The sequence below is a fragment of the Corvus hawaiiensis genome, chromosome 9 (genome assembly GCF_020740725.1).
Source record: "Corvus hawaiiensis isolate bCorHaw1 chromosome 9, bCorHaw1.pri.cur, whole genome shotgun sequence".
NCBI lineage: Eukaryota > Metazoa > Chordata > Aves > Passeriformes > Corvidae > Corvus > Corvus hawaiiensis.
In genome coordinates this window covers 13,355,901-13,369,400 of record NC_063221.1, presented here as the reverse complement: position 1 = coordinate 13,369,400, position 13,500 = coordinate 13,355,901, and the positions used below count along the sequence as shown (strand labels likewise).

Genomic DNA, 13,500 nt, shown 5'->3' with positions numbered 1-13,500 from the left:
CACTCAATGAGCTTTCCATATTTATAGTGGTATGGATAAGAACATTTGGTCTAGAGCATTTCATATTAAATATAACTCCAAAGCCATGTTTACTCTTCCTTTCTTTTCCCTTTAGCTTTCTTCCATTAGGAAACTTATGAAAAAAAAAAATCAGAATACCTCTGCTGGAAATTACGAGGATTCACTGAAGCTAAGTAGTTGTAAACTGGATGCTAGATCACACTTTTGCATTGCCAGGTCAGGAAAGAGTATCAAGAGTCAAATATATGAGGGGAGCTTCATGTGTTTTGTTTGCTGGAGAGGAGGAAGATGCATGCAAAAATTTACTTCCAATTTTGGTTAGCGTTTCCAAGCCTAGATTTCATCTATATATAAGGATACATTTGTTTTAAAGGCTATGACAAAGCTTTCTATTGTATAAATTCATAAGCCCATATTGTAAAACTATAATGCCCTTAAAGATCGAAAAAGAACAGCTGGAGAAATCTAGACATCATTATTATCATATAATCACATTTGAAAGTATCATAGCTTTCATTGACTCCACAATATCTAAATTGAAATGAAATCTGTGATATATCATTATTAATAATATTGATACAACACATATGGATCAAATCCTGATGCCTTTATATTGCATTATACCTAACAATTACTACCATTGCTCAGCGTGGTTTCATCTGGAGTTAAGCAGAATCTGGTGAAAACAGCAGATTAATTTCTGACATGCCCTAAAGCCACAAATATAAACAACATTCATTATTCACATTCAGAGGACTTGCTTCCTTCACTTAGACTTCCTGATATTTGAGCTGGAATCTATTACACAACATGGCTCTTGCTTTCTCTTGACGGAAACTGTCCATGGAGGAGGTTCCCAGGTACCACAACAATACAAGTTATGATAGCAGAGAAAAGAGGGGTTGAGAAACTGTAAAGGAGGGAAGAAACTGAAGTCCTTTGGACACACAGTCTATACTCATGACTTATTCAATGTGTGACATCAAGCCTCCTCCTCTTCAGGATGACCCCAGTTTTCAGTAAAAACGCATATCAATTCCCCATCTCCCTATGGGAATGCTTCTTGCAGATGATCACACAATCTTAGGTAAAAGAATAGACATTACAAGAAAGGGCTAAGTTGTAACATATGCAAGAAAATTTGCATTGGAAGGGTCATGTCTTGTTCATTACATTTGGATTTATTTAAATGTAGATGGTAATTAAATGAATGGTGCTTAATCATATCTTCTTAGTTTATAAAATATGTATCCTGTCTGAAACTGAGATCATGATGAACTTAGTACCTTAATAAAAGGCAATAAAATTCCTTGTTTCTGCTTCAGCAGTCACCATTAAATTTCTGCATTGTGACAAAGCCCATCTGACCCTGCAAAGGCAAACTGTACAGAACCCAAAAAAGATGGATCAACAGTTCATCTAATGGCAGCAATATCATCTTTGGAATTATACCAGCTGCAATAATTTTGAATAAAAGAGCAAAATCTATACATATAATCTTTCTAGCTACATTAACTTTTTAAAGTTAATTATTTTTATTTTAATGACTTTGCATTATTGAAAATGTTTTGATCTACAACATACTTTTTTTACAAAATTTTACTCAAGTCAATTTAATGAGCGGCATTACTGTCAATGTGAGGTTTGTAAATGTTAGGTCATTAATGCACACTGAAAATAGAGCTGTACTGTTTTGCCTAATTAGAACGTTCTGTCCTGTATCACCCTAAGTAGCTAGTGTGTGTGTGTCAATAAATTGACATTCAAGCATATGAAAAACCTGATCTTCTGTTTCTTAGCATACATATCAGCTTCCAATCACAGTATCTTACTGTGATTGGAATTTAAGCCTGCTGTAGTCACAAATAAATTGACAAATTCTGTATCATATTCTTTTCATTCAAATAAAATGGCATGGACACTATTACTGGGAATTATCTTGCAGAAGAAAAAGATACTGCATACTCGTGCTTTTTCAGAAATTCTTCTTGGCCCAGCTAGGTTAGCTGGCTATCAGCCAGGTTTCTAACCTAGGTAAAGCTGTATTAAGAAGCAGTTTATGTGTCAAATTCATGAGCAGCTGCAATTCCACACTAGTGTGGATCTCATGCAGTATTTCATGTCTTACTCAGATCTGAAGAGGTCAAACATTTAGTGATCCTATCCCAGATGTATGCTGTCAGTGGTCCTCAGTGGACTCGAAATACATACAGACTGAAAAACTATTACTCACTGAATTGAGAACTTTTGAGTGAGTTTGATTATTCCTTAAAAGATAACCATGGAAGTCAGAATGGGCCTATCTAAAAGTCCAAAAACCTTAAGTTTTCTTCTATTTAATATGGAACATGCTGCAAGACACTTAGGCTGCAGTGGGAATGGAGCCCTGAACCTTTTCAAATAGGGTGTACCAAACTTGACATTTGTTCTCTTGCTGTAAACTGTACTGCAAAGCACTTTTAAAGGTGAAGGTGCTGGTGCCTAGGGACCAAACAGTTCAAGACAGACTGTTATTGAAGATAGGGTGTACACAGGAAACCATCATCTGCATTTTCAGAGGGGAGGTCTTTGCCATCAGGTCTCAAAGTGGAACTCTCCAGCACTGACAGGAAAGTGACTGTGGTGGCAATTTCTGGCTACAAAATTATTTCCATAAGAAATTGTTCAGGGGATGAGTCATTTAGACTAAAATATATTTAATTCTGTCCAATTACCTAATAAAGCAAAGAAGTTGAAATCCTATTATATTTAGATTTTGGTCTAGTAACTCCTTGATGTTAGTCTCTTAATTTTATGAGAGATCACAGGCACAATGATCCTTCCCTATTTAAAGGCTGTGTTTACCTACATAATTTACAAGATGCTTCCAGACTGCCTGCTGGGGGACATATTTGGAATGAAAACAATAACAAAACTCAAAGAGAAAAAGAAAGAGGAAGTATTCTTTACTTTACAGATACACCTTAGAAAAACCAAGACTGCAACTCAGTGTTTGCTATGCTGTTAATACCTACAGTAACTTAGCCTTTTCCGTCTTTTTGATATAGCAAAGAATACTTTTAAACAGTATTATATGTTTTTCTGATATGATAAACGGATAACTTCTTGAGTTCTCGTAATTCTTCATCAGTGCCCTTTTTTGATTGATGTGAGAGTGAGAATTTATCAGTGTTCACTCCACAAAGTACCTTTAAGAGTTACAATCAATAACTCCAAATTAGGGAGATACAGCTCTGGAGTAGAAAAGAGCTTAATTTTCCCCAGTACAAAGAATTATATTAGAAATTTAGAAAGACTAATGTTTCTAAGTTATTATTATTTTACTTCATATTTTTCCATGGAAATAGGCTTCATTCTGCCAGTAATCTGTTCCAATGGAACCACTGCAAAAACTAAAACTTAAAGAGCCTTGAAACATTAATCTTCAGTTCTAAATGGAGTGTTTTCTCAAAGTTTAGTCCAGTTTTATGTCACTGCAACAGATCATTTAAAACCTACAAGCTGCAATGGCCTGATAGGCTAAAATGTGTGTATTTGGTGAGTACTAATGAAGAGACTCCTTATATACGTGGACCTCAGAAGAGGCTGCCTCTGGTTGGATTTTTAGGTATATATTGAAGGACATAAGTAGAAGGTACTGACTGCACCACAGGGTTTTGAAACCATGCTACCTATTAAAGCCATAATAGCCTACTGTTGTTTAGTTTATTTACTTTTCTTAAAATTTTGAATCTTTATAACTCTAAGAGCTCATTCTAAGGGCATTCCATGTATTCTATAGGTGGGTAAAGACGAACTACTACGATGAAGGTTTCTAACTGGCACTCATTAAATGGTCCAAAACCTGATGAACGAAAGAGGTCTTTACCTCTTTGTTACCAGCAGCATAAGAATCTGGATTTGATAAACTGATAGTTTGTTGACCTTTAGGATACAAAACAAGACCCATCAACTACTAGAAAACTGTGCTATTTCTAATGTAGTAAGAACATTTATGTTCTTACTCTTAGACACTTATAGTGGGCAGTTATGATAGACACCCTTTAAAAACAGAAATACATATAATGTTATTATCTACACTTATTTTTTTACTGTATCCTTCATCTGTTAAGCACTAATACAGAAGTGACCATCCAAAAGCAGGAATTCAAAAGCACGTTATGCCCAACTGCTTCACTGAGCTTTGAAGTTCTGACAAAGGACTCTATTGCCTTCCCAGTGCAGGATCTAGTCTCTGTATCCCAAGCAATGATTCCCTGCAGTTCAGCCATATGTGTCTAAGCACCATAAAATGATCAGGTACTCTTCTGTCCTTACCATTTCCTACTGGCCAGCTCTGGGCAGAGCTGCCCTTCCTCACAAGCTTTTGGGCCTGGCAGTCTGGGAATCGCCTGCCTCCCAACTCTGCTGAGAGCCCAGCCCTGCAACAGAAGAACTGCTCTGGGAACCAACATCAAGGCTTTCTGCAGTGTCCTCTGCAAAGGTTCCAATGCTTTTCATAGATGGACTTTATAGAGCTGGATAAAATGAATTCTCTGTTTTATGGGCTGCAAGAGTGAGTTGCAGAGCATCTTCAAGGTACAAAAATGAAACCATTTGAGTTGCCTAATTATATAGTGCTCCTGAAAATTAAGATTCTTTTTTTCAAGGAACCTGAATATAAATTTATGAGATTAACTGAATATATGTTTCCCACATATATACTTCTAGAGACACGTTTTAAGGTTGTTTTACCTGTTAAGAATTTTCCTACAGGAATTTCCTAGATTAATTATGTAATTGGGATCTTGAATGGTGACATTTTTAGAAATAGGTGTTATTGCAGTGCTTTCATATTAAATGTTTACAAGAACTAGAGATTATCCAGATGCATACAGGAATGCTTTAAATAGCCTAGGACCGACTATTTCACCAATAGAGGCTTCTGTGAAACTGCTCAGAACTGGCTACTTCTGTTTCCACACCAGTTATTTGGAAATTTTTCACTGACTTCCCATGCTGAAAAATCTACTAAATACATTATAGTATTTCAAAGACTATGCAGATAGTCTGTGCAGGTACAGGAGGAAATTTTGATACTCATCAACTACTAACTATATCTCATTTTAAAGACCAACCTCTAACACTCCTACAAGACAACCCAAAACCCCCCAAAAACCCACAACCTTCTCCCCCCCCCCCCACTTATATCCTATACTGAAACCAGTGGAAAACTTGTCTATGTACAAGTACACTCTCAGATCTTTAGCAACATTAGCTTATAGGCTGATTTATTTACTGGAAATGTTCAGGAAAAAAAGAAGATTAATTATTTTAAGGTTTTGTTACATTGCATAATTCTTAAGTACACCCTAGACTTTGAGGCTTTTAATCATACTATACATATTTCACCACAAAATGTGACTTTTGTATTACTCAAAACCTTCTTTGAGGCTGGATAGATTGTACTTCTATCACGTGCTTAGCAACATTGACAGCCATCGAGCACTGATGACCTGATGGCAATTCCATGAAATAACCCCTTGCTGAGCCCAGAAGATTGGGCTTGTTCATCATCTGTGCAGATCTGTATTGATCCATTAGTTTACAATACTTTAGCATCTGTCTCCGTATTTCTATGGACTTATTCTTATTTTGCACCACAGCAAAATCTTTTAGGACTGCATTCCAAGTGTTTAACTATATTGAGGTCTCTTCTAAAGATTCAAAAAGTTATTTTTGTACAGACAGCAGACACAGTAGTTCCAGCTGTGAAAATCAGCAAAACAAGTATTACATTCTTGAGTATCCTGTTTCTATTACCATATGAAAAAGAGACACAGTCTAAAAATGGTCCGTGCTACGGGAAGAGACAAGGTGTTCCCTCAGCAATTAAACATGAAAGAAACTGAGTCCACTTAAAAGTTTTGTCATCAAGGTATTTATTGAGAAATAATTCAAATAAGAGTTCAAAAATATCTTCTAATAAATGGGAGTTTTCAAATATGCAACATTTGTACATTTCAGTTTTAAGCATAGAATACAGCCAAGGACAAGGTTTAGAAATGGTGTCATTTAAAGTAATCCTATTTAATTTGATAGAGAAACAACTCCTACAACTCAAATCTTTCACCATACTTTCCCTGATGTCAAAGGAGAGCAATGCAAGGAAATCAGATTCAATTCTGTATCCTACCAATATTAGCAGGAATTCCTCTTAGGCAGACAGCAAGGTCATAAAATCTTGAAATATTTATAAACTATGAATGTTTGATAATCTATCAGATTACTATGATAATTTGAGTAAGGTGAGGTACACAGCTAAAGGACAGGTAGCAGTTAGTCTGCAGAAATACTTTAAAAATGTGACCATAATTTGACTTACAACTAAGTTAATTTCGATCATAGACAAAGCTTAGCTGCCATTATTTATAACAGGACCAGGATCTAAGTTCTTTTTATTCGTCTTTTATAATACATCTTTCAAATAGGTTTGCAGCAAACACTCTGCTTCTATTATATGAGCTCTGCCAAATACCTTCTATTTCACACACTGTGTACATTAACACTGGTACTTGCAGTGAAGTCCCAGACCTGAAATTCACAAAGGTTTTTACAGTCCCTTATGTGTGTTAATGTGCTAAAAAGAATTTAAGTTCTGCCAGATTCTACTACTATTGTAATAACCGGGTCAACAATTAATCCTTACATTTACAGTCTGTAAACTTGGTATTTAATACTGAGTAGAACAGTTATAAGCCCTTGCAACAGGCATGTGTGCTAACCTAATTCCTTTTAAGCCACTGTTCTCTATTGTGTCCATCCAGAGGGCAAATCTCTATCACTGCATGAGACTTCACATTCTTAGAACATTAGAGATTTCTCCCAAGCTCTGCTTAATTTATTCCCCCCTATTATCAACAAATACTCAGAACAATGATAAATTAACCAATGCTATGAGGATTTCTTCTGAAAAGAAGCAGAACGCTCTACAGAGAAAAGAAAAGCAACTTCTTAATCTTGCTGGCAGATGGAAACCCTACTGTTCACCACTGTACAAAACAAATCCGGGAAAGACATAATTGCTCCAGTGTGTTTTAGGTATAACCTCAGCAGTAATGTCATGGCTCCTTCAGTATGCTGCAACTGGGTTAGAGTTAAGGGTTCTCTTTGGAGGAGATCAAGTAACTTTGGGCATGACAGTTGTAAAAATAAGTAAGACAAGTTTTTTCCTACATTTAACATCTGCTGCAGACACTAATTTTACAAACAATGGGAGCTTTAGGGGTGTGTTGTTCTTCATGGGGATTTTTTAGTGATCAGAACAAAAGATAGCACTGGGAAAGGTTTTTAATCGAAGTTTTTTTTTTCCTATTGTCATTTCAATTATAGGTACTAGGGTTTTATTATTTCAAGTCAAACCAACTGAGAATTTGTGCACCTATACACAGTTAAATTTGATAAGGTATGCACAAAACTGAAGTTGAGAAACTTCTTTTCTGCAGAGCTAAGAAAGAGACATAGATTCTTGCAGGCTGAATAGTCCTTTCTTGGATCCATGCGACATCTCCTTCTAAATTAAATGCAAAGATACACACTCTAGAAAATTAGCAACACACACAAGTCATTTTTTCTCTGTCTGATGTCTGCTGCTGAATTTGAAATAATTATTTTACCTTAGAAACAATTAAGAAATCAAAATTACATAGCAAAACAGATGAATACATGCAGGTCTCTCTCGCATCATTGTGGGAAATCAGACCATTTCACCTGCTGATCCTTGGGACTCGGAAGAGCTTCAGCTGGGATCACTAGCTACAGCTAGTGAAATCACCCTTTGATTTATTCATTTTTGCCAACTTTGTGAATAACAATCTGAGAAACCCACACAAATTATCACACAAAACAATTTAACTGAAAAATAAAGGAATGCTTAGAATATTATACTCTTTTTCAATCTTAAAAGTTAATTGGTCAGTTAAAATCAAAAGTGCTTTACATCATGAATAGTTCTGAGAAGAATTTGTACTTTTCTAGTTTAAAACACCCCTCTATACAGGTTTAGACTAGCTGGATACATTCAAGAGCTTTCATTCAACAAACAGATCCATATCTTCCTTACTAAGCAAATACAAATCAGTAGCAGTGTTAAGTGTGCATCCACAAAGAAAACTCTCCTTTTGCCATCACTAATTGGCCCAGTTTTGCATTCCTTCTGCACCTAGGACTCCTACTACTTTCCAAGCCTGTATGGGGGAAGCATAAGGAACCTTTATATTTCCTAAGATGACAATAAGAAGTATCTGTTCTATATTAGAAACAAATCTGCTCGTCACTTACACAGAAGGTCCAAAGTGTGTTTTCTAGATATAGTTTCATAGCCCCATTTTCAGCAAGGCTTCCTAAATCTTTTTTTCACTCAGATTAAGAGCTAGATTTCCATTTGCTTGAAAAAGCTTATAAATAATAAAAAGGCTGATTTTTCATTTCTTGCCCATGAAATTTAAATCAGTATCACAATAGTGCATTGATGTCAAGCTCTTACAAAAAATTTATAGTGTTGAAGCCGTGCCATTTTGACTAAATGAGTTTATTCATACCAAACACATTACCAACAGGTTTAGTATTAAAGGTGAGGAAGGGGAAAGGAAATCAAAGGATGTCTTTTAAAATACTGAATTTTGTTTACTTTAGCCAAGTCATAAAGCAAAAACATTTTCTAAAAAGAGCTGCTTAAGAGCTGGTGGGCACTGAGCAGACCAAGTATGAATCACTGCTTTTCCCATTCAGTTGATTCTCACTTCTGTAACTTTTTCTGTCTAAAGAAGAAATAACTCAAGAGCCCAAACACTTCTTTGCACACCATTTCTTACAAGTATGAAAGACACCTCATACTTCTCTATTTTTTTTTTTTTTTTGGTTAAATAAAGAAACTTGAAAAAAAAGTCAAGAATTTTAGGAATCTGTTGAGGTTTGTCTACATGGAGTGGTTTCTGTTGTCTTTAAAAAGTCACTGCTGTATGATTAACACTTTATATGAACACACCATGTAATTTTCTTTTCATAAAGGTCGTTTATGAGAAGAAAATTGAAGAACAGAGGATTTAAAAGAGTTTATAAGAGCAATTTGTATTTTGTCCAGCATTCATATTTTATCCAGCATTTTTATTTAGTCATATTGTTTACCTGCCATTTATGCTATTTTATTTTATCCCTTGGTATTTTCCCTCTCCTAGTTTCAAATAGGAATCATCATGTCCTATGTTATCTTTTAACTACTCTAAATAAGATTAGAATGCATAACAGATGCTTCAGAAATAAGTCCCTTGTACTCTGTTAGAGAAATTAGGTCAAATTCTAGTCCCTCTGTAGTCAATGGAAAAACTCTTACTGACTTCAATAACAGATCAAGCCCTGAACACACAGCTCCCTGTAGTTCCTAAGCAAATAGCATACTGTATCTCAGAAAAGGTCAAGAACTAAGTTCTTTTCAGAATGCTTCTACAAAGAATAAGAAGCCTGTAGTTCTATGTTTCTGAAATGTCCTTTATACAGAAGACTAAAAGACTATCAATATAGACTTTCAGTTTTGAATAAAGTTACCACAACCAATTTAGTCTGCATAATGTTGCTGAATACAGTTCAGTTAAGTACCAGTTCAGTTGATTTCAGTGTAAGTTCTGTTGATTTTTCCTGTGCTGTTTGGGTTTAGATTTTCTTTTAACTTGTCATTTGCATCCAACCCATTATGTAAACATAGTCTACATAAACCCTAATTAACTTCGTCAGTTCTACTGTGGAAAGTGGCATAAGAAATCGATCATGCTTTTGAGGACGGTATTCTTCTTGAAGAAACTCAGTCTCCACATAGTAACGAGCGCGAGGTTAATTCACCCTGGTGTGACTCCAGCGAGTCCGTGGAATTGCAAGAGGGATGAAATCTGACCCCTCCAGTCCCTGTCAGAAACGGGGCCAGCAGGGGGCAGGAGCCCTGATTGATCTGACACCGTCAAGGTTGTGCCCAGGTATAAAGACTTGAATGGAAACTGATCACCTCTCCCTGCTCTCTCTAGGACGCCTGTTGATTCAGGGAATTCAGATGGAGAAATGCCTCGTTAAAATAATAAATACATAAAAAATTAATCCTTTCATTTCGGAGACCTAAGCCTCTTCATTAATATCAGACTCACAGAAAAATAAAAACCTCAGTCCCAGCCAGACTGGCCTCCAGATGCGCCTGCTGGCTCCGGTGGGAGGGAGGGAGGGATGGAGGAATGGAGGAAGAGGCAGCATTTTCACCCCCAGTAGGAAAGGAGAACTCTCCCGCCACCGGAGACTGCACTGCAGCTCGGCGAGCTGCGAGGTCAGCCCAGAAAGCCCAGCTGGGCTGGCGACGATGCGGGAGAGACCAGGGAGAGCGGTGCGGACGGGAGAAGCGGGGAACGCCAGGCGTGCTGCGGGGGAGGGGGCGGCGATTCCTTTCTGCTGAGGCTGCTGCGCTGCTGCCTGGCTCTTGTTCCCCCTGCAAGTCCCCCGCGGGCCGCACCCTGCCCACCAGGTCCACGGACACCTAAGGGACCACTCGATCCCCCGGGGAGGCTGCAGAGCGGGGAGGAGGCTGGGGACGGCGCCCCGGCGCTGACACCGCCCGCGGGGAGCCCAGCGATCGTCGGGCTGAGCCCCCCGAGCCCCCCCGGGCATCTCCGGGCCCGGCACGGCTCGCACCACCTGCGGGGCGCCGCTGCCCCGGGAGCTGCCCTCCGCAGCGGCTGGCAATGGGCCCCTGCAAGTGTATTTTCTCCTCCGCTTGAGCCCTGGAAAACTTTTTGCCCACTAAAACCCGTTGCAAAAGGAAAAATAAAAGAGAGGAGAGCGGAGAAAATCAGAGCCGAGAGCCTCCACCCCCCAACTTTCCCTTTCCTCGCCCCTCCGAGGAGAAGGCAGATACTTGTCGGTCAATTTCAGTCACAACCTGGTGAACTTCAGTAGTTCAACAAAACAAAGTTGGACGCACACTCCACAAAACAGGAGTCCGGTGTTGGAAGAGGATAAGTCGCTCTGTTCGACAAGTATTTATTTTATTTTCCCATCCCACCAGTGCATCTCCTTCACCTCATTAAAAATACATCCAAAGTTTAAGGCTGAGGCTGACCGAGAGCCGTCCCTCCGCGGCACCTGGGAGGGACGTCCCTGCCCGCGCTGCCAGGGGCTCCCCGCGGGTCCCCGCGCCCGGAGCCGGCCCCAAGAGCGCTCTCGCCTCCCCAGCACCGGGAGTCGCTCTGACAGGTTTCCTGTGAAACGCGGCCTCAGCCGTGCCCTGGGTCATTTCCCCGAGAAGGGGAGAGAGGCGACTGGACTCTCCGGCTCCTCTTTGCTTTCTTACCTCCTCTGACCTCTGCAGTCCGGAGAAGGAAAGCGAAGGTGATGAGCACGGTTACAGCCGAGTCCCAAGGCCACCTTCTCGTTTTCCACCTTGAGGACCATCTCTGCATCTCCATGCTGGGCACCCACAAGTGTGAATTAAACACGGGCGCCTTCAGTTTATACCAGCTCCGTCCTTTCCACTATATTCCCAGAGATGACTTGTCCTATAGAGCCATACGTGATAAACCGAGAGAGGTTTTCTCTCTCGCCCCGCTCCCACTCTGCCCGGCCTTGCACAGGCCCCTCCGACCCGTCCTCCCCGGTGCCCTGCCTTCAGACTGAAGGGAGATGAGGGGCTTTAATCAAAATGCAAAGAGCTCCGCATCCCCCTAAAGGCTTCATCCCGTCAGAGGGCTGGGCGAGCGGCTCCCAGGGCCACCCCTGGAGCCCGACTGACACGCCAGCCGCCAGGCGGAGGCCAATCGCGGGGCTCCCTCGGCCGCCCACAGCACCGCCCTCCGCCTCGGCGGCGGCACACCGGCCACGCCGCGGGCACCGCCGGCCCCCGCGGTGGCGGTGAGCGGCCCTCCCGAAGGCGGTCGGGGAAGGCAGAAGGCGCGGCGGGAGCGAGCCGGGGGACAAGGCTGCGGTGTCCCTTCACCGGGTCACCGCCGCCCCCCGCCCGCTCCGCGCTGGCCCCCTCGCCCCGAGCATGCGCAGAGGCGGCCGCGGCGCCCCGCGGAGCGATGGCGGGGGCGCGGAGCAGGGGCGCGACACTGGGGACAAGCGGGGGGAGGGGGGCGTCGGCGGGGAAGGGAGCGGGGCAGGGCAAGTTCGAGGAGAGGAATGTGCCTGAGAGGAGCCGGGGCGCTGAGATGAAGCGTCGGCGGGGCGGCCCTTCGGGCTCCCCGAAACCGCCCGCTGGCGTCGGTGCGGCGGCAGGTCCGGCCCCGGCGGCCCGTTCCCCCTCACACCCCTCCCAGGAGCAGCTTCTTGTCACACACCTCCGGGGGCTTCGCTCTAAGGGCGCTGTAAGACAGGAGGGATCGGAGTGGTGAAGGAAAAGACCGCCACCGAGCATTGCCATTCCCCGCCTCACCACATCCTGCAGCCCGGGGAGCCAGGTGTCGGCTCCTCGCCGGGAACCCTCCCGCTCGCACTCCCGTCCTGTCCCACCTGTGCACCAATCGGTGACGGGGACCGGCCCGTAGGCTGAAACCTCTGGCAGAGCTTAGCTGTGCAGCAGGTCCAGCCAAAATCCTCCGCTGGGATCAGGTTCTGCCCTGGCTCCTCTGGAAAATGAGAGAAAACCATGGTCGCGTTTTAGTAGAAATGTATATAATTAAAAAGAAAAAAAATTGCCTTCACTGAGATCTTTAATGCCTTACAGCAATTAATAAATATACAGTTTATCAATAAAATACATGTTGCTTTTATATGTCAAATTATACTTCAGATATTTATTGTCCTTTCATAAAATATCTTAAAGTTTTGCTGCGCTCCATTAGTACACCTAGCTCCTGTCCTTGGAATGGTATCATTGTCATTAGATTTGCAGCTGAGGGGACTGAGGTGCATAGGACAGCTACATCTGAGCTCCCTCAAGTGCTGTTCACTAAAGAGATACTCAAGGTTATTCTGGCACTTCACAGTACAGCTGTGGAGCACCAAAATGCCATATGTATCCGACCTTTCTGTGTAAAAATTTACGCATGGAATCATTAAAGTTGGAAAAGACCTCTAAGTTCATGAACCATTTAACTCAACAGCGCCATGTGCACCACTGAACCATCTCCCCAGCGGTCTTGGACTACCCCCAGCTGCTTATTAAAATTGTCTTACACCCTAACTACATACAGGTCCCCAAAAGTCAGTACTATTATTGTTGCTCTGCTGCTCTGTGTAGTTCTCAGTCATTTACTAGATGCTTTGAAGCACAGACCAAATTAACTTGATGTTTCAGCCTCCTTCCTTACAATGTCAGTCGGTAGTCCCAATGGAAATTTATTATTTTTACTCAATACTTTTTCATGGGAAAATCTCATATGCTATAAAGTTTCAAGTTTCCTCTTCATGCTTATGAATTACACATCTTTCTGTCACCAGCATTCTTGCTGCTTCCAGTCTCTTATCACA

The 13,500-nt window shown here is 41.4% G+C and overlaps 1 protein-coding gene across 4 annotated transcripts in view; it reads right to left on the bottom strand.

Annotated features, from left to right (window-relative positions):
- COL11A1 (collagen type XI alpha 1 chain) overlaps window positions 1–11,823 on the bottom strand; it is a 133,126-nt gene extending 121,303 nt beyond the window's left edge. For 3 of the 4 annotated variants that reach the window (XM_048312912.1, XM_048312913.1, XM_048312915.1), the window contains exon 1: window positions 11,384–11,823. In XM_048312912.1, the coding sequence (XP_048168869.1) occupies window positions 11,384–11,498 (115 nt within the window). In that variant the 5' untranslated portion in view covers window positions 11,499–11,823. The remainder of the gene's footprint in view (window positions 1–11,383) is intronic. The other variant, XM_048312914.1, reaches the window with a different exon arrangement.
- Window positions 11,824–13,500: the final 1,677 nt, after the last annotated feature.